Source organism: Odocoileus virginianus, chromosome 17 (assembly GCF_023699985.2).
Source record: "Odocoileus virginianus isolate 20LAN1187 ecotype Illinois chromosome 17, Ovbor_1.2, whole genome shotgun sequence".
Classification (NCBI taxonomy): Eukaryota; Metazoa; Chordata; class Mammalia; order Artiodactyla; family Cervidae; genus Odocoileus; species Odocoileus virginianus.
The window spans coordinates 21,515,513-21,533,918 of record NC_069690.1 but is presented as its reverse complement, the minus strand read 5'-3'; the positions used below and the strand labels follow the sequence as shown (position 1 = coordinate 21,533,918).

At 53.1% G+C, this 18,406-nt stretch overlaps 2 protein-coding genes and 1 long non-coding RNA gene across 8 annotated transcripts in view; 2 read left to right on the top strand and 1 right to left on the bottom strand.

Moving 5' to 3' along the window:
* Positions 1-102: 102 nt before the first annotated feature.
* Positions 103-10,438, top strand: SCARF1 (scavenger receptor class F member 1). Of its 2 annotated transcripts, none has more exons than XM_070478832.1 (11): positions 103-291; positions 531-592; positions 861-962; positions 1,815-2,340; positions 4,286-4,504; positions 4,913-5,041; positions 5,933-6,036; positions 6,651-6,771; positions 8,057-8,181; positions 8,303-8,412; positions 9,062-9,736. In XM_070478832.1, exons 1-11 carry the CDS (start codon positions 191-193, stop codon positions 9,632-9,634), a joined length of 2,172 nt encoding a protein of 723 aa, XP_070334933.1. In that variant the 5' UTR covers positions 103-190; the 3' UTR covers positions 9,635-9,736. The 2 variants fall into 2 exon arrangements, with proteins under 2 accessions (XP_070334933.1, XP_020765475.2); XM_020909816.2 differs by having other exon boundaries at positions 112-291; positions 8,266-8,412; positions 9,062-10,438.
* LOC110147981 (uncharacterized) lies at positions 1,061-2,094 on the bottom strand. Its single transcript, XR_002317028.2, has 2 exons — positions 1,861-2,094; positions 1,061-1,239 (listed from the first exon to the last, which is right to left on the bottom strand). It is a non-coding gene; the product is annotated as an uncharacterized lncRNA (long non-coding RNA).
* Positions 10,439-16,579: 6,141 nt separating the features above from the next.
* The window catches only part of SLC43A2 (solute carrier family 43 member 2), a 43,084-nt gene continuing 41,257 nt past the window's right edge, over positions 16,580-18,406 (top strand). Inside the window, exons 1-2 of one of the 5 annotated variants that reach the window (XM_070478834.1) lie at positions 16,580-16,670; positions 17,546-17,759. In XM_070478834.1, coding sequence (XP_070334935.1) covers positions 17,600-17,759 — 160 coding nt within the window. In that variant the 5' untranslated portion in view covers positions 16,580-16,670; positions 17,546-17,599. Of the gene's footprint in view, positions 16,733-17,066; positions 17,155-17,545; positions 17,760-18,406 lie in introns of those variants that run through there. The other 4 variants (XM_070478835.1, XM_020909817.2, XM_020909818.2 and 1 more) reach the window with 4 other exon arrangements.

Sequence of the window (18,406 nt, the reverse complement as noted above, 5' to 3'; positions counted from 1 at the left end):
TGGCCTTCCCTTTCCTTTCACTATTCTGGTGTGTGCGCCTCAGCGCCTGCCCACCATCTCAGGGAGGTGCCTGGTGGCAGCCCGCCCCTCTAGCCTGGTTTCCTCAGGAAAAGCCTGGGGAGGAAGCAGGAAGAGGGTTGGGAGCTGTGGGGGCCAGACTGACCCAAGCCCTCCCGCTGCACTGGCCGCCATGGGGCCGGGGCTGCTGTTCCCTCTGCTGCTGCTCCGGGCTCTGGGGGCCCCGGGGTCTGAGCTGGACGCTGGGGGGCGGCACGTCTGCAAGGCCAGCAGGTGGGTCTTGTGGGCATCTGACGAGGGGGGAGGAGGACATGAGGAAAGAGGGGCTAAAGCTGGAAGGGTCCGGGGACAGCCTGGAGGGCGGTGGGATGGCCAGGGACATAGTGGAAAGGGTTTACAGACATGGGGCTGTGACCCTTGGTCAGGCCCACCAGATGAGGCTGAGGCCAGCGACAGTGATCCAGCTGCAGGGCCAGGCTGCCCCCCCCGGCTGACCCCTCTCTGCCCCACAGCCCCTCTGCTGAGCTCCAGTGCTGCCCAGGCTGGAGGCAGAAAGATCGAGAATGCACCATCCGTAAGTAGTCAGGATGGTCCCATCTACCCCACCCCACCCGCCACTGGAGGAGAAAGGAGGACAAAGCCCAGTGACTCTTCCTTCCTACCCACCCTGGGGTCTATTTGCCCTCCTGAGTCCTTGTGCCAAGGTCCCTCCTGTGACCCAAACCCCCCGGCCCCGAGGAAACAGCTCTTGAGGGAGGCAGGGGCAGCAGGAGCCAGTGAGAGGGACAGAGTGTCCCCTGGCCGCACCCCTGTCCTTCCAACCTGGGTGGGGTGTTTTTCAGCCATCTGCGAGGGGCTGGATGCCTGCCGGGAAGACGAGGTATGTGTGAAACCAGGCCTCTGTCGATGCAAACCTGGATTCTTCGGAGCCCAGTGCAACTCCCGTGAGTCCTGAGTGTCTCCTGAAGGATGAAGGCACCGGGCAGGACTGGGGGAGAGGGGAGGCGAAGCAGGGAGCCAAGAAATCTTACAAGAGCAGGGCCAGAGTCCTTCCAAGCTTTGCTGAGGAAACTGAGGTCTGGAGACAGGAAGTGACGCACTCCCGGGGATGCCCTGAGTCGTCTGGTTTCTACCCCATCTTCAAAGTCCTCCCACGGGTTCAGTTCTGGGCTGTTCATCTTCCCTTTCAACTTCCTGAAAGACGCTGGAGATCCCGGTTAACTGCAAAATGAATGCGCTCTTAGTCTCATACACCTTCTGCCAGACTGGAGGGTGACTGGAGTGTCCACCTTCTCTGGCATAAAGAGGGACTTGGCAAAGTGGTTGGTGGGCAGTTTAGCCAGAGGGCAGCCAGCCGCCAGGGGTCGGGGTTGAGAGGAGACGCTGGGGGGTGTGGCTTCTTCCGAGACCCCAAGGGCAGCCTCCAGGCCTGGACAGACACAGTTGGGGGTGTGTGTGTGGGGGAACCCAAGGAGAGGGAGGAGGGGCCCGAATGCAGGCCCACCCACTTCGGTGTGGCTCTGGACAGGCCCTTTTCCACTCTTAAGTGTGTTCTGGAATGGGGAAGTGGGAGGCTGGGCCAGTGCTAAGGAGCCTTGTGGTTCAGAGCTGGGGGCAGGAAGTGAGCTGTGCCCCAGGGACAAGCTGTCTAGGTTGTTGGAGGGTGGGCCCGCTCCCCGCACACACACTTCCTTGTGCCAAGGTCCCTCCTGGCACACAAGGGGGCGCGCGGCGAGCATCCGTGCCCAACCCCGAGCCCGCTGACCCTCTTCCGTCGCCACTCCGCCCTGCCGCAGGCTGCCCGGGCCAGTACTGGGGCCCCGACTGCAGGGAGGTCTGCACCTGCCACCCGCATGGCCAGTGCGAACCGGCCACCGGCGTATGCCACTGCCAACCCGACCGCTGGGGCGACCGCTGCGAGTTCCCGTGCGCCTGCGGTCCCCACGGCCGCTGCAACCCCGAGACCGGCGCGTGCCGCTGCGAGCCCGGTTGGTGGTCGCCCGCGTGCCGCCGCCCGTGCCAGTGCAACCCCGCGGCGGCGCGGTGCGATCAGGCCACCGGCTCCTGCCTGTGCGAGCCGGGCTGGTGGGGCCGCCGCTGCAGCTTCCGCTGCGCCTGCCACGGCTCGCCGTGCGCGCAGGAGTCGGGCCGCTGCGCCTGCCGGCTGGGCTGGTGGGGCCCCGAGTGCCGGCAGCCGTGCGAGTGCGTGCGCGGCCGCTGCAGCGCCGCCTCCGGCCAGTGCGCCTGCCCGCCCGGCTTCCGCGGCGTGCGCTGCGAGCTGTCCTGCCCCGCCGGCCGTTACGGGCTCCAGTGCCGTGACAGGTGAGCCGGGGCCACGGGGGATGCGCGTGAGAGGGGAGGGAGGAGGGCGTGCGAAGGAGGAGGAGAGAATGAGAGGGAAAGCGGGGGAGGGAGGGGGGCCGCTGGGAGAAGGTTGCGCAGAAACAGACAAGGGTGGGGTGAAAGGGGGCAAAGAGACCCTCGACGCCCCTGAGTCCAGCCTCGCCCACCACTTTCATCTGGTTACTGTTAAACAAAATACTCCTAGCAAGCCAGCAGAAACAGGACGAAAGAAACACAAGGAATCACATGGTAAAAAGGCTATTGCAGGGTCTCTCTGCCTCTCAGGGGCTTTCAAACTTTGACCAGGTCCACCCACTTTAAGAAACGTTTTACATTCTATCATATATGTATTCAGTTCAATTCAGTCACTCAGTCGTGTTCGACTCTTTGCGACCCCATGGACTGCAGCACGCCAGGCCTCCCTGTCCATCACCAACTCTCAGAGCTTGTTCAAACTCATGTCCATCGACTCGGTGATGCCATCCAGCCATCTCATCCTCTGCCATCCCCTTCTCCTCCTGCCTTCAATCTTCCCCAGAATCAGGGTCTTTTCCAATGAGTCAGTTCTTTGTATCAGGTGGCCAAAGTCTTGGAGCTTCAGCTTTAGCCTCAGTCCTTCCAATGAATATTCAGGACTGATTTCCTTTAGGATTGAGGGACTCTCCAGAGTCTTCTCCAACACCACAATTCAGAAGCATCAATTCTTAGGCTCTCAGCTTTCTTTATGGTCCATTTATTTCTTTATTAATACATATGATATACATATATATTACACATGTATATGATGGGCTATATATTAACTGAAGTAAAAAGTTAAGCTGACAGCACACACATACACACACACACACACACACACACACACACACACACACGCATATATATACACCCAAATGTTTTCTGTTCTCTCTTTTTTAATTCTGGTCAGGATCTGTTAAATTGATTTTATGAACTCCCCTTCTCCCACTAACGAGTCTGATCCAAGTGAGTGATCCCAGATAATTAAGTCTCTGGAGGGAGAAAGTTCAAATAAGGATGAAGGTGATATTAAGATAAGCTTTACTGGAAAAGTTGTTAAAAGAGTAGATCCTAAGAGTTCCTGTCACAAGGAAAAAAAAAAAAAACTTTGTATTTTTTGGTATCAATATGAGATGATGGGTGTTAACTAGATTTTTCATGGTAATCATTTCACACTATATGAGGTCATTATGCTGCACACTTTGAATTCATAATAGTGCTGTATGTCAATGATAACTCAGTAAACCAGAAAAAATCTAAAGATAAAATGCTAGTGGTGAAAACACGCACTTGATGCATTTTTATAACGCATTAAATGGGATAGGAGCTAGACTACTGAGGCCTGTTCATGCCAGACCTCTGAGGTGGCAAAGGTGGAAGGGAGGAAGGGGAAAGGGGAAGGAAGGAAACCCTGGGCAGAAGGGAGGCAGAGGTAGGGGTGGTAACTTGGTTTCCCTGGCTGGGCTGGGAACTCCTGGGGACCCTGGGATCCAGGGAAGGGTGGGGCTCAGAATGCGGGGGGGTGGGGGGGGGGGGGGGGGGGGGGGGGGGGTGGTGGTGGTGGTGGGGAATACATGTAAATCCATGTATTTACATGTAAATACATGTAATTCATTTCAATGTATGACAAAAACCACTGCAATGTTGTAAAGTAATTAGCCTCCAACTAATAAAAATAAATGGAAAAAAAAAAAAGAATGCAGGGGGGGTGGTTAGGAAAGGGCTGGAATTCTACTAGAGCCGCAGAGATAGTCTCTCCAGCCTCTTTGTTGTACAACATGGGGAAACTGAGGCTCAAACCTGCCAGAATGGCCCTGCTGGAACCAACATGCGCTCTAGACCCTGGAGGCCTGGGTGGGTGCGACATCCGTCCGCCTCTCAGGGCTCCCTGGACTCCTTCTCTTCCCAGCTGTGGCCACTGCAAGCAGAATAAGCCATGTTCTGCAGACACAGGCAACTGCGAGGCCTGCGAGCCGGGCTGGAACGGGACCCAGTGCCACCAGCCCTGCCCTCCTGGCACCTTTGGCGAGAACTGCAGGCAGCAGTGCCCCCGCTGCCGGCTTGGGGAGGCCTGTCAGCCAGACACCGGGCACTGTCAGCGCTGTGAGCCTGGCTGGCGGGGGCCCAGGTGAGGGGCCAGCCTGCTCAGGGTGGGGTATCCCTTCCTTCTAGATGCTTGCCCCAGCTGCTCCCTCTCGGAGAGCTGCTCCCTCTCCCAAGTATATAGTCACACAACCCAGTGGGGCCCACCTCTGGGTGAAAACTAAGGCAGGAGAAATGGGTGATGATGGGGCCCTGGGCAGGCCCTCCCACTACTCAGGCTTCCCACTCTTACCTCCCTCCAGGGATCTATAGTCTGTCACCTATTGGGTCTGACCTCAGATTCAAGGCCCTGTTTGCACCTGAGCTTCACTGCTGGATGAGTAGATGCTGGGCTCTCTGAATCTAGAAGTATGGGGGGAAGATGGGTGGATCCCATCTAGGGGTGGGGGTCAGGCCTGCCTTGCTCTCCATTCTGAGTCTCCCCTCACCTCAGGTGCGAAGACCCCTGCCTGATTGGCACCTTTGGGGAGGGTTGCAGCTCTACCTGCCCCACCTGTGTCCAGGGAGCCTGTGATGCTGTGACCGGGGAGTGTGTCTGCACCGTCGGCTACTGGGGGCCCAGGTGAGGATGGGGAGGAAGAGGTGCCTAGGTCAGGCCTCTGTGCAGTCTTCTCCCTAAACTTCCCCGCCTGGGCTTCTCCCCCGCCCACCCAGCATCCTCATAACTAGGAAGTTATTCCTCTGGTTGTGGGGTCTGCATCTCCCAAAGGGGGCTCAGTGGTAGAAGTAGAACCAGCTCAGTAGTGTCTGACTCTTTGCGACCCAGTGGACTGTATGTAGCCTGCCAGACCCCTCTGTCCATGGCAAGAACATGGATTTCCCAGGCAAGAACACTGGAGCAGGTTGCCATTTCCGTCTCCAAGGGATCTTCCCAACCCAGGGATCGAACCCGCGTCTCCTGCACCTCCTGCCTTGGCAGGCAGATTCTTTACCACTGTGCCACTTGGAAATGTCAGTGTCGCCAATGTCAGGTTCTCCCACCTGTGGAACAGAAGAGAGTATTAACTGGAAGAGGTTTCATTTTACAGAGGAGAGGACCAAGGCCCAGAGTTAGGGCGGGGCGGGCCTTGCTCAGACCTCCAAACGCTGAGGAAGTGTCTCTGGATTCCACTGGTATCTTGCTTATTTCAATGATAGCACCAAGTGGACAAGGAATGAAGATCTTGAGAAGTGGACCCTGCCTGAGGCTTTCACCCCGGGGGCCTGGGAGCCAGGGGGCAGTTTGTGGATGGTCTCTCTGGAAGATGGGCTTGGGGGCTAAGGGGTTCTTGTAAACACTGCCAGGGGTGGGGCGCTTAGAATGTGGCTCAGAGGTCAGAGGAGTCTAGCTGGGCATCCTTTGGGGGAAGTCTGTGGCAGGGGGTAGGGAGCAGTGCCCAGAAATCTGCCTTCCCCTGCCCACCTCCGTGCCTTCTCAGCCACCCTCCCACTTATCTCTCCTGTCCCCCCAAAGCTGCAACACTTCATGTCCATATGGCTTCCATGGAAACAACTGCTCTGTTCCCTGCGAATGTCCAGAGGGAAACTGCGACCCTGTCTCTGGGGCCTGCCAGCTGGGTAAGCTGGAACAGAGTACAGGGTGAAGTAGCTGGGGGAAGGATGGCCTTTTTTTTTTTCTTGGCTGTACTGCGTGATATGTGGGATCTTAGTTCCCTGACCAGGGATTGAACCCGCGCCCCATGCAGTGGAAGCTTGGAGTCTAAACCACTGGTATGCTAGGGAAGTCATGAAAGAATGGCCCTTGACACAGGCTCTGCGGCTTCCTTACTTGCTAGAAAGGCTAAGCCCACTTCAGAGATGCTCTACCTGAAATCTGTATGGGTGCTTTGGGGCCCCCCCGAAGACATGACAAAGCCCTGGTCCCCTGAGAAAATAGGCTAGCACCCAGGAGACAGGTACACAGGGCTGGATACTGGGGTGTCCCATCAGGCCTGAGAATTGGGGCAAGAGTTTGTGGAACAGGCTGGGGACCATCAGGAAGGGACAGACCAGTAGGGAGGCTGCCTGGAGGAGGGGGCCTCCAAGCTGAGCTGAGTCTACATCTCTCAGAAGAGGGGGAGGGCCCCACAGGTGGGAGATTCGGGGAGAAGGCAGTGTAGAGCTAAAGATGAGACATGATGTGTGGGAGACAAGAAGGCCCCGAATATGTGTCCGTCGCCCGCCCTCCCTAGGATCTCATAGTCAGGACGCCGCCCTCATCGCGGGCATCCTCGTACCTCTGCTGCTGCTCCTCCTGGCCATCTCCTGCTGTGCCTGCTGCTGCTGGGCTGCCCGGCTGGACCCCAAGGACAGGTGAACATGGGTCCCTGTCTTCCCGACCCCACAGCTCAGGCCATGGGTGGAAGCAAGGTGGTATCTATGGTTTCCTTTCTGGGATGGAGATAGGCTGGCCTTGTCACACACATAGTCAGAGGTAATGAAGTAGCTGGCCATGGCCGAGGCCTGGAGACACCAGGTCAGCCACCTGCCCTCCTCAGATGCTTCTGGGGGTGGAGGGTGTGGGGGAGCAGGCACCAGGCTGGCAGAAGCAGCAGCAGGACAGCTCTGGGCGGGGAGGCAAAGAGACCAGGCCTCTGAAGGGAGAGTGCCGTGAACGCCTGTGCAAGGGTTCAGCAGAGGGCGTGGGTTTCGGAGAAAAGGAGAGGTGAGAAGGGATTGAGGCTTGGGGGCTGCTGCGGGGAACACCCTTCACACAAGAGCTTTGTTCCTTTATGAAACGTCTTCATACTTCTCGGCCCCTTGGAAGCTCAGAGCAGTGTGGATGGAGGTTTTGAGCAAGGCACTTGGGAGCAGGGGAGTTGCCTTCTTAATTCCCAGGAGGACACAGACCCAAGGTGACCCTGATAGTCGCTGGCCTGCATGAAGCCCATGCCCAGTTTTCTGGACTCTGTTTTATCTGGTGTGCTGTTAGTTCACTCACTACCCCTTGAGCATGTCCCTCTTGTCTGTGGGGGCATCGTCAGAGCAGCAGACCTAGGAGGTCCTACCCTGGGGACCTAGATCTCGGGGACAAGGAGAAGCCCCTCACTCAAGAACCAGGATGTGTGCAACAGTCTGTCTGAGGAATGGCAATGAGTGAAGCAGTTGCTTCCAGCTTGGGGGTGGGGACAAGGGTGGGCTTCCCGGAGGTGGTGTCACTTCCAGAAAGATTGGTGAGCTGGGGCTCAGTGAGGATGATAATCACACATCACTGCATTTGGGGGCAGCCTTCTGTGTAGCTGGTGCTATGCTGGGTCCTGAAGAAAAGCTCTGATAGATAGGAGTTGCTGTCCCCATTTTACAGATGAGGAAGTTGAGGCCCAGAGAGGCTAAATCAGAGCCAGATTGCCCACCTCGTGACTCTGGAGCCACGCTGCCCTCTGTGTCAGGCTTGGATCTCGAAGTCAATATTTTATATATGTATATATATATGTATCTCCAGATCTGTTTGGATTTTACTCTGTAGTCACAGAGAGTCACTGAAGTAGACATGGTCACTTTGTCCCATGAACTGTGGAATCAGATGGTCCTGGCCCTTTCCTCCTGCTCCAGTCAGGGCTCTCCCACACTGACCATTCTCCCATGCCCTTGCCCTCAGGCCAGTGAGAGATGGAACCGCCGTGTCCAGGATGAAGCTGCAGGTCTGGGGGGCCCTGACCTCCAGCCTGGGCTCTGCACTGCCCTGTGGTACCCTAGGCAGCCACAAGCTTCCCTGGGTGACAGGTAAGTGGGTGCTGAGGGTCAGGGGTTGCCAGGACGAGGTGTCCCCTTGGGCGCTGCACTTGACCTGGAGCCCCTCCCCCGCAGTCTCGCACCACGACCCGGAGATCCCCTTCAACCACAGCTTCATCGAGCCGCCCTCCGCCGGCTGGGCTTCAGATGACTCCTTTTCTTCTGATTCTGAGTCTGGAGAAGAGGACGAGGGTCCTGCCTACTGTGTGCCACCCCAAGAAGGTAGCCCCCAAACAGCTCCCCCACCCCCCTGAGTCAGCCTGCTCATCACCCCTTCTTTATTCCTTTAGCAGACGTGTAGCAGGCGCCCACTCTGTGCCCATCAAGGTTCTTGGTTGTGGGATGCAGTCAAGAACAAGAGAGATGCCTGTCCTCCCCAAGCTTATAGTCTCCAAGACAGTGGGTGGTAGGACAGAGTGATAAGTGCTTTCACGGGGGACATGCGAGTAGGGGCTCGTAATCCAGCATGTCAGGGGTGACAGGGTCAGAGATGATGTCTAGGTGTTTGTGGTATTGGAGTTGAATCTGGCAGAATCAGTAGGGGTTAGCCCAGGGACAGGGAGAGATGGGAATGACATTCCAGGAAGAGGGGACGGTGTACACAAAGGGCAGTAAGTAAGGACATGGCCAGGTGGCGCTGAAAGAGTGTTAGCGTGGTTGGAGTGTGGCATTATCACAAAGTTGGGGAGAACAGTGAGAATGGAGGGTACTGGCGGTAGTCTCTGCCTGAATAGCCCTTTCCCCTGGCTCTCTGCAGCCTTACCCTATCCCTTGCTCCATCTTGGGGGCCTCCCAAAAGATGCTGAGCTAGGTAAGATGGACTGGGGAGCCCAGCCCAGCTTCGGTCAAGCACTTCTGTCTCCTCTGCCAGGGATGGTCCCTGTGGCCCCAGCGGAATCCTCAGAGGCCAGCCTGGCTGGAGGTCCCTTCCCTCCCCCCGAGGACGCCTCCACGCCGTTTGCCATCCCGCGCACTTCCAGCCTCGCTAGGGCCAAGCGGCCATCAGTCTCCTTTGCTGAAGGCACCAAGTTTGCACCACAGAGTCGCCGAGGTTCCGGAGAACTCTCCAGCCCGCTCCGAAAGCCCAAGAGGCTCTCCCGGGGGACCCAGCCAGGTCCCGAAAGCCAGGAGACTGAGGAGTCCACAGGCCCACAAGTGGAAACAGATGGGGCCCCTCCTGGTACTGCCAGCCCCAGGGATTCAGCTGTTGGTCGCCGCCAGCTCCCACTTGGTGGCCGGACAGTGGCTGAGCGTGTGGAAGCCATCGAGGGCAGCGTCCAGGAAAGCTCAGGCTCGGTCACCACGATCTACATGTTGGCAGGGACACCCCGGGGACCTGAGGGCCCCGTCCGATCTGTCCTCCGCCGTTTTGGTAGCTTCCAGAAAGGCCAGGCAGAACCCAAGGTCAAGAGTGCCATCCCCAAACCTCCACGTCGGGCCCTAAGTCGGAACAAGGGCAGCCCCAGGCTGGACCCTGGCTCTGCCAATCAGAGCCCCAGCTCAGCCATGAAGGAGGAACTGACTGGGGCCTTGGAGTCTGCAGGGACTGGGTCAGAGGAAGGGGCCAGGGGCCTGGGGGGTGGCATCAAGAGCTCAGGGGGTGGCCAGGAGCTGGCCCCTGAGGATGGTCCCCTAGTACAGGATCCCCAGAAGGTGGCTGATGAGGAAGGGCAGGAGGAGCCCCAGTATGAAAATGTTGTACCCATCTCTGGGCCACCGGAACCTTGAGGATCTTGAATTTTGTGAGTGGTAAGACTGTGGATGGGGCTTGGGCCTCAGATTGCCCCCATCAGATTGTGTTTTGTGCTGGGAAAAGATCCCAGGGCCAGTAAGACATGCCCCCTTTCGCTTTCACCGGGAAATGTCAGTGCTGGAGGCCAGTTGGCTCTGGGTCCTAGCTGAGCTCTGGGAGTGGGTCTGGAAGGCCTGGGCAGAGACCCCACTGGATGGGGTCAGGAAGGGGGAAGAGATGACTGCAGGGACTTTTTCTCTGTTGTCCTGGGCTCTGCTTAGCCCCAGTCTCTTCTTTCCTTCATTTGCAAAACATTTTTCTGAAATGGGAAACAACCTAACTGATGATAAAAGATTAAAGAGATATTCCTTATGAAAGGTTCCTAACCAACCAAATAAATCAGGTTGTGTAAGAATATGGGAGCTTGTTCATGCTATCCTGCTACATGTAAATCATGTTTCCTTTTTACAAATTTCATTCCTTTTGGCCTCAGAATACATGTTTAGAATTCTTCCATTTTGTGTTTATTTTGTGACTGTTTTATAGACTTAAAAAAAAAAAAAAAGAAAAAGATGTGAGGGGGACTTCCCTGGTGGTCCAGCGGTTAAGAATCCACCTTGCAATGCAGGGGACTTGGGTTCCATTCCTGGTCAGAGACCTATGAGATCCCACATGCTGCAGGGCAACTAAGTCCACGGACCGCAACTAGAGAGCCGAGTGCAGCAGCTACTGAAGCCTGCCCACTCTGGACTCCACGTGCTGCTACTAAGACCCGACATAACCGAATAAATACATATTTTTTAAAGAAATAAAAAAGATGGATGTGCGTAAAAAACATTTGAGAGGAAGGCATCAAATGGCATTTTTCTCCGGGAGATGAGAGTGCGGCAGATATTTTCTTAAATTTACACATAATTTGCAAATTTCCTACAGTGGACATTCTTTTTCACTTTTCTCACTAGGTTGAATTTTTAAAATTATAACAAGCAATGGTGTTTGTTAAAAAGTACTGGTCTTCCCTTGGTGGCTCAGTGGTAAAGAATCTGCCTGCAAAGGCAGGAGACACGAGTTCAGTCACTGATCTGGGAAGATGCCACATGCTGCAGAGCTACGAAGCCTGGGCGCCACAACTACTGAAGCTCACATGCCCTAGAGCCTGTGCTCCACAACGAGAGATGCCACCGCAATGAGAAGCCTGCGCACGGCAACTGGAGAGAAGCCCCTACTCGGCACCACTAGAGAAAAGCCTGTGCAGCAATGAAGATCTAGCATAGCCAAAAATAAATAAAAGTTTAAAAATAAGTAAAAGGTACTAACATAGACATGTCTAGAGTAAAATCAGATTTCCCTTCTCCCCAGGGGATTCTGTGGGATGAGGGAGGGGCCAGACTTAATTTTCATGGAATGCCTGTTGGTCTAGTCTGGAATTCTTTCCTCACATATTTGCATTACCCAGACAGGAAATAAAGCTCAAACCCTTCAGTCCCAGTGTGTAGAGAAGCTCATGAACAGTTTAGATGCTGCCTTTCAGATATTTTTCTGTGCACATGAAAACAAAAGAGCATCTCATTCTCAATTTGCTATTTTACTTAACAATATATCCTGGCTATCTTTTGATGTTAGTTAATATAAAACTACCTCTTTTTATTAAAAATGAGATTTCCATGGGGAAATAACACAGGTTATTTAAGCCATCCCCTACCTATGGGGATGTGGGTTGTTTCTAATTATTTTGATCCAATAAATGATGCAGTAGCCAAATCTGTGTACATTTCTTTTTGCATTAATGCCAGTTTTTCTGTAGAAGAGATTCCTAGAAGTGGAATTGCTGGGTTAGGGGGTAAGAATATTAAACATTTGAGTATTTACTCCAAATGGTCCCCCAAAAAGAGCTGAATGGCTTTGTGTTCTCATAAATTATATTGGTATCTGTTTCCCCACACCCAATCTGATAGGTTAAAGGTGGTATAATTACTATTTTAGCACAAAAAAAAATCTCTAAAGCAATAACATGTTAAAGCTTCTTATAAAGTCAAACTCTTTGTACAGAAAAGTACAAAGAGTTTTGAAGGTTTTTTTTTTTTTTTGGCCATGCCATGCAGCTTGTGGGTTAGTTCCCCAACCAGAGTGAACCTCGGCCCTCAGCCGTGAAAGCACAAAGTCCTAACCACTGAAACATCAGGGAATTCCCCAGATGAAAGTTGAGTTTTTTAACTCAAAAAAATGATATTTTGATATGAATGCTATAAAAAACATTATCATTCATGCAGCCAATGTTCATAGCAGCACTATTTACAATATCCAGGGCATAGAAGTAACATAAGTACCCATCAACAGATGAATGGATAAAGATATGTCTACACATACAATGAAATATTACTCAGACATAAGAAAGAATGAAAAAAAAAAAAGAAGTATTGCCATTTGCAGCAACATGGATGGACTTAGAGATTATCATACTAAGTAAGTCAAAGACAAATACATGAGATCACTTTACATGCAGAATCTAAAAAAATGATACAAATGAACTTATCTACTAAACAGAAATAGACTCACAGACATAAAAAAACAAAATTATGGTTACCAAAGGAGAGGGAGGGAGGAATAGATTAGGAGTATGGGATTAACATATATGAAATATTCATAAGTAATAAACAAGGACCTACTATACAGCACAGGGAACTATATTCAATATCTTGTAATAAACTACAGTGAGAAAGATATAACTAATAAACCACAATGAAATATATGTAACTCCATATATACATATATGGAGCTTCCTGGTGGCCTAGTGGTTAGGGCTCCATGCTTCTACTGCATGGGGCATGGGTTTGATCCTTGGTTAAGGAACTAAGATCCCACATGCTTTGCTCTGTGACTCAAAAAACCCCCCCCAAAAAACCCAAAACAAAAACATATATATAATGGAATCACTAAAAAAATGAAAAAAATAGTATCATTAAAATGTGAATTTCTGGGACTTGCCTGGTGGTCCAGTTGTTGAGACTTCACCTTCCAAGGCAGGGCGTGTGGGTCTGATCCTTGCTCAGGGAGCTAAGATCCCACATGCTTTGGGGCCAAAACACAAAACAGAAGCAATACTGTAACAGATTCAATTGTTGTTTAATCACTAAGTCATGCCTGACTCTTTGCGACCCTGTGGATTGTAGCCCACCAGGTTCCTCTGTCCATGGGATTCTCTAGGCAAGGATACTGGAGTTAGTTGCCATTTCCTTCTCCAATAAAGACTTTAAAAATGTCCCACATTAGAAAAACTTTTTTAGAGTGAATCTCTATGATTATTCTAAGACCAAACTTCTTTTCATATCTCTATCAGTTATTAGTATTTTTTCCTATAGATGATTTGGTTATATTCTTTCCCCAATTTTCAGTTGAGATGTTCATCTTTTTCTCATTGATTTATAAGTGACTTTATATCAACAATATTAATTCTTTGCCCAGTTTGTGGTTGGTCTTTTAATGCTGTTTATAGTTTCTTTCTCCTTTTCCCTACAGAAATTAAAAATTTAAATTTAGACAAGTCTTTTTCCTTTTCACTTCTGGGTTTAATGTCATGTGTAATGGGAAAGACGGAAAAGCCTTTTTACCTTAAAATCAGTAAAATAATCTTTTACAGTTTTTTTTTAGTACTTCAGTGGTTTTTTTTTCCAGTGGTTTTATTTATGATTTTTTAATTGAAGTATAGTTGATGTACAATGTTTTATGTTACACGTGTACACTATAGTGACTCACAATTTTTAAATTATAATTATAAAATATTGGCTATATTCCCGGTGTTGAGTAACATATCCTTGTAACTTATTTTAGGTATAATAATTTGTTTACGATTTGCCAGCAGTGTTGATGTGGGGTCTTTAACACTCCTGACAAAAAGACTGGAAAAAAAAAAAACCCAAACCCAGGGAATTCCCTGGTGGTCCAGTGGATGGGACTTGGTGCTTACAACTGCCCTGGCCCAGGTTCAATCCCTGACAGGGGGACTAAAATCTTTAAAGCCACAAGGCACAGCCAAAACAAAACAAAACAAAAAACACAGAAAACAAACAAACAGAAAAAACCCAGAATTTCATTCAAATTAGACCTGGATTCAAATCTCAGTTCTGACACACTTGTTTGGAAATGTTACTTAAAGCTTGTTTTTTCATCTGGAAAATGGGCATGGGGCTATCTTCCAGGGTTATTGTAGGGATTAAATGACACAGTATGTAAAGCACCTAGTAAATTTTTGACCCTCAATAAAGGGTCATTATTCAGCATCGAAACATGTATATTATCTAGAGTGAAACAGATCACCAGCCCAGGTTGGATATGAGACAAGTGCTCGGACCTGGTGCACTGGGAAGACCCAGAGGGATCGGGTTGAGAGGGAGGTGGGAGGGGGGATCGGGATGGGGAATACATGTATATCCATGGCTGATTCATGTCAATATATGACAGAGACTACTGCAATGTTGTGAAGTGGTTAGCCTCCAACTAATTTAAAAAAAAAAGGGTCATTATTATCGGCATTACGTCCTTCTCCTAGCTTTGAGTCCTTTACTCCTAGAAGCTGACAACTTTCACCTCTTCATTTATTTATGTTTTCATTCAACAAACTCATATTGAGCATCTACTTTGTACTTACTTCTGTATCAAGAGCTGGTTATAGCAAGCTGAATAAGGCATGGCTTATGCCCCCAAATAGTCAATGGAAAAAATGGAAGTCAAACAGATGAACAGATAATTACAAAACGGAAAGATAATGGAGACAATCACCGGGAGTAGTTAAGGAAGACTTCCTGGAGGACATGATGTTCCAGGAGGGACTATGTTTGAGGGTCACAGGTGAGAGAACAGCACCTGCAGGAACTACAGGCAATTCCATGTGATTGGAGCAACTACGAGCAGGCAGGTCAACCACCGTGGGGGAAGGAGCCTGTGTGGGTCAGCTTGGAGAATTTGAACTTTATCCTGCAGTGCCAGTGGTAAAGAGTTTCCAAAGTGTTTTAGCAGAGGTCAGATTTACCAAGGTTAGATTTGCATTTCTCAAAGCTCACTGGGATGGAATGGGGGTGGAGAGATGGATTTGAGTGGCTGAGATTAGAACCTCGATGAACAGCAGCTGCAGTCCTATGGACACACATGGGCAAATTAGATAAACACTTAGGAGATACAGATTCTATGGGTGGGGTCGGGGTGGGATGGAGAGGGACAATAACAGCTGGTGACCAACAAATTCTGAAAGGATGTTTCACGGTATCTAACTTCAGTAGGCAGTGATGCTATGATCTGGGAGGTAGTTTTTTGTTGGGGGAGAAAGTGAATTACTTTACAGGTGTGTTTGAAACAGTTTAGAAATGTGTATGGAACAACTGCCTGAAACAGCCCTCAAGCAGGTGGCTCTAGGAGGGAGGGAGGGAAAGATTGAAGTTTGTCAAGTGAGTGGGTGAGATTCTCAGGGTGGGGCAACCAGATAGGCAACCAGCCAGGATCCTCTAAGACCACACAGTGTCAGGCGTGGTCTGAGCAAGGTTGCCAGCGGCGGGTTGATGGCGGCAGGGGGCGCACTTGGACTCGGGGTCTAGGAGCATTAGGCTGCTGGGGTTCTCACAGCCCTGGGGTGACAAACCAGCTCCCACAGTGTGTCAGAGACCAAGCTGAATCGCCGGGGAGACAGAGGGCCCTCCGCCGGGTGGTGCCTTCGATGGGGGAGAACCTCCAACTGGAGCTAAAACTCCTGAGCCCAGGCTCCATCCCCCTGCCCTGGCAATTCCTCGGGGGCTTGTCCAGGTCGCTCATCAGACCAGGAGCCTAGAGCTCTCCCGATCCCACGCGTCTTCCCGGAGGCCTGACCTCTGCTAGTAGTTTTGCTCTGCCCACCTCGTTACCTTGCAGAGAGGCTCCTAACCTGAAGGAGAACAGGGCGTAAGGGAGTAGAGGTGGCAGCCAGCAGTGGGAATGGGTTGGGGGGTCAGAGTCTGGAGGAGGTACCTGACACCCTAGGAGACAGACAAGCCCCAGACTCCCACGTGGAGATCCCCGAGGGAAAACTTCCAGGGACCGGACAGATGACACCCAGAAGTGAGGGCCGTGAATCAGGAAAGAAGGGAAGAAGCACACCACGCCTGGACAGAGCTCCGGGGATCCGGAATGAGCAGACAGCGCTTGGACGGGGTACTGGAGGCAGGAGAGCGAGGATTCAGGACACAAAGCCCAAGGAAGACAGGATGGCAGCATCGCGTGGGGAGGTGGCGGGAGGCAGAACGACCCACGCGGAGCCAGAGCATCGGGCGTGGTGTTCAGCACCCAGTGAGAGCTGGGGGCTACGAAGCGGGCTTCGGGAGGGAGACCCGCGTGCAGCTAGGGGAAGTCCGAGAGCTCCGGAAAAGCGAGCAGAGAGCTCAACTCAGGGACAGGGTTTCCGGGTAAGAGGCGATGGGGGAATGCCCCTGGAGCTCCCCAGAGCTCTGAGTGTGACTCCAGTTTTACGCGCAGACCTACCGCACAGCCGCACGCAGCCCCTGGCCCCCCCAGCTCTCTTGTTTGTCTCCCAGTCCGGCCGGAACCGGCTTCTGCTTGCCGCGGGGAGGGCGGGTGGCTGCCGATTGGTTAACGCCTGTTTCCAGCCCCGATTCAGCCAATCAGCGTGCGGCAGTGTTTTCTTCTAGGGGTCGGAATAAAAGGGCTGGAATAAAAGGGGGGGCAGAAAAGGCGCCGGCCGGGCCCGATACACACCAGTAGGAGCCGGGTGAGAAGGATCCTGGGGACCCGGGTCCCGAGCTTGAGTGCTGGGGAGAGGAAGGCGCAGGAGTAAGGGCATAGGGAGAAGATGTGTGCGTAAGGGAGGAGAGACTGAATGGATGAGGAGCCGCCGGGGGAGAGGTCTAGGAGCAAGCTAGGGATGGAGGAGCAGGGTTCGCTTCCATAGAAACGAGCTAATTGCCGAGGAAACGGCCCCAGACGGGGGTCGCGCGGGAGGCTCGCGCCGCCGGTTTGAACCGGCTTCGCCTCTCCCGTGTGGGGCTCGCGTGGCCGCAGCGCCTAGCGACCTAGACAGCGGCCAATGGTGTGGCAGTTCCTGTGCCGTCAGGCCAATGAACGGGCCGCGGGCGGGCCGTTCCGGAGCTCCGTGCGCTGATCTTGTGGTTAAGGGAGCCCGATCTGGGGAAGGGTCTCCAGTGAGCGCGGGCGGGCGGGCTCCGGTGAGGGTCCCGGGGAGTGGCAGCCGTAAGGTATGCCCCAGCCCAGGTATCTGAACCTCCGGCTACCTCTCCTGACAGCTCCCAAGCTGCGTCAGTCCTGCTGGGAGCCTGCATTAGTTCCACGTCCCTGAGCACGCGTTTGTCCCTTCGTGTTTCTGTGCCTCAGTTTCCCTCCGAGTGAGCCGAGAGAGAGAAGTCTCCCTGCCTGGCCGCGGCGGCTTCTCCCTGAGCTGCGGGCTGGCGGATGAGCCAGCGGCCGAGAGGGTGACCCAGGGCCGAGGCAGGGCTGGGGCTTCCTTGCTGCGCGCGCTTGCCTCCCGCGCTGCAGAGGGGGTGACAAGCTGCGCGCGCTGCGGCAGCGGCCCGGGTTGGCCGCCCCGGCTGGGTAGGGCCGGGCACTGACACCGAGGTCTGCGCGCAGGTGGCTGCAGAGAGGAGCCCGAGCCGGAGCCGGGTCGCCGCGTCTCTCCTCGCCATGGCGCCCACCCTGGCCACTGCCCATCGGCGCCGCTGGTGGATGGCCTGCACGGCCGTGGTGGAAAACCTCCTCTTCTCGGCAGTCCTCCTGGGCTGGGGCTCGCTGCTCATCATGCTCAAGTCGGAGGGCTTTTACTCCTACCTGTGTACTGAGCCAGGTGAGACGGATACCCGGGCTGGGGGGTCGTTCCTGGAATGGGGGCTTTTGGAGGGGACGGAGGGCGGTGTATACTCAACCAGCAAGACCGCCTCACTGCGCAGCTCCTCCTAGTTAGCAGAAGGCCCGTTTAAACCTCCTCCCCGCTCCAGCTTTGCTGGGTACAGATCATCGTCCCTGTTTTTTGGCTGAAGACAGAGGCAGATCTTCTGACTTGCATGAGGCCTCACAGCTGGAGACTGTCATAGATCCAGAACCCCCAAGTCCAGGGTGTTCTTTCCACCACCCGGGAAGATGACTGGACTCCTCTCCTCCCAGTGCCTGGCACATCACTTGCCTTGCAGTAAACATGTTGCTCTCTGACTGTAAGAAAGAGGAACTCCTGACTCAGTGGCTGGGGTGCAGCAAGAGAGAGGAAGTGGCTTGGCCTCCACCCCGTGGAAGGTTCATCTAGAATCTAGATGTTTTTCAGTCAGGCCTTGAGTCTCTAAAGGGCTTGTCGGATACAATTTCTTGTCTATTTTTGCTGCTTTCTAATTTTCCAAAGGACATTTCCTCCCACAAGCTGTGAGAACATCTCAGTGGCCTTCTTCCCCTGTGAGGGGGAGGGGAAGGGGGTATTTCTGGAAATGGCACTAGGGCTGTCCT

Bases quoted from the DNA above. Each gene is read 5' to 3' on its own strand.
- SCARF1 (XM_020909816.2), top strand. From the start codon at position 191: ATGGGGCCGGGGCTGCTGTTCCCTCTGCTGCTGCTCCGGGCTCTGGGG. The intron at 2,341-4,285 runs GTGAGCCGGGGC...TTCTCTTCCCAG, and splicing joins GGGCTCCAGTGCCGTGACAG to CTGTGGCCACTGCAAGCAGA. The intron at 8,413-9,061 runs GTAGCCCCCAAA...CTCCTCTGCCAG, and splicing joins CTGTGTGCCACCCCAAGAAG to GGATGGTCCCTGTGGCCCCA.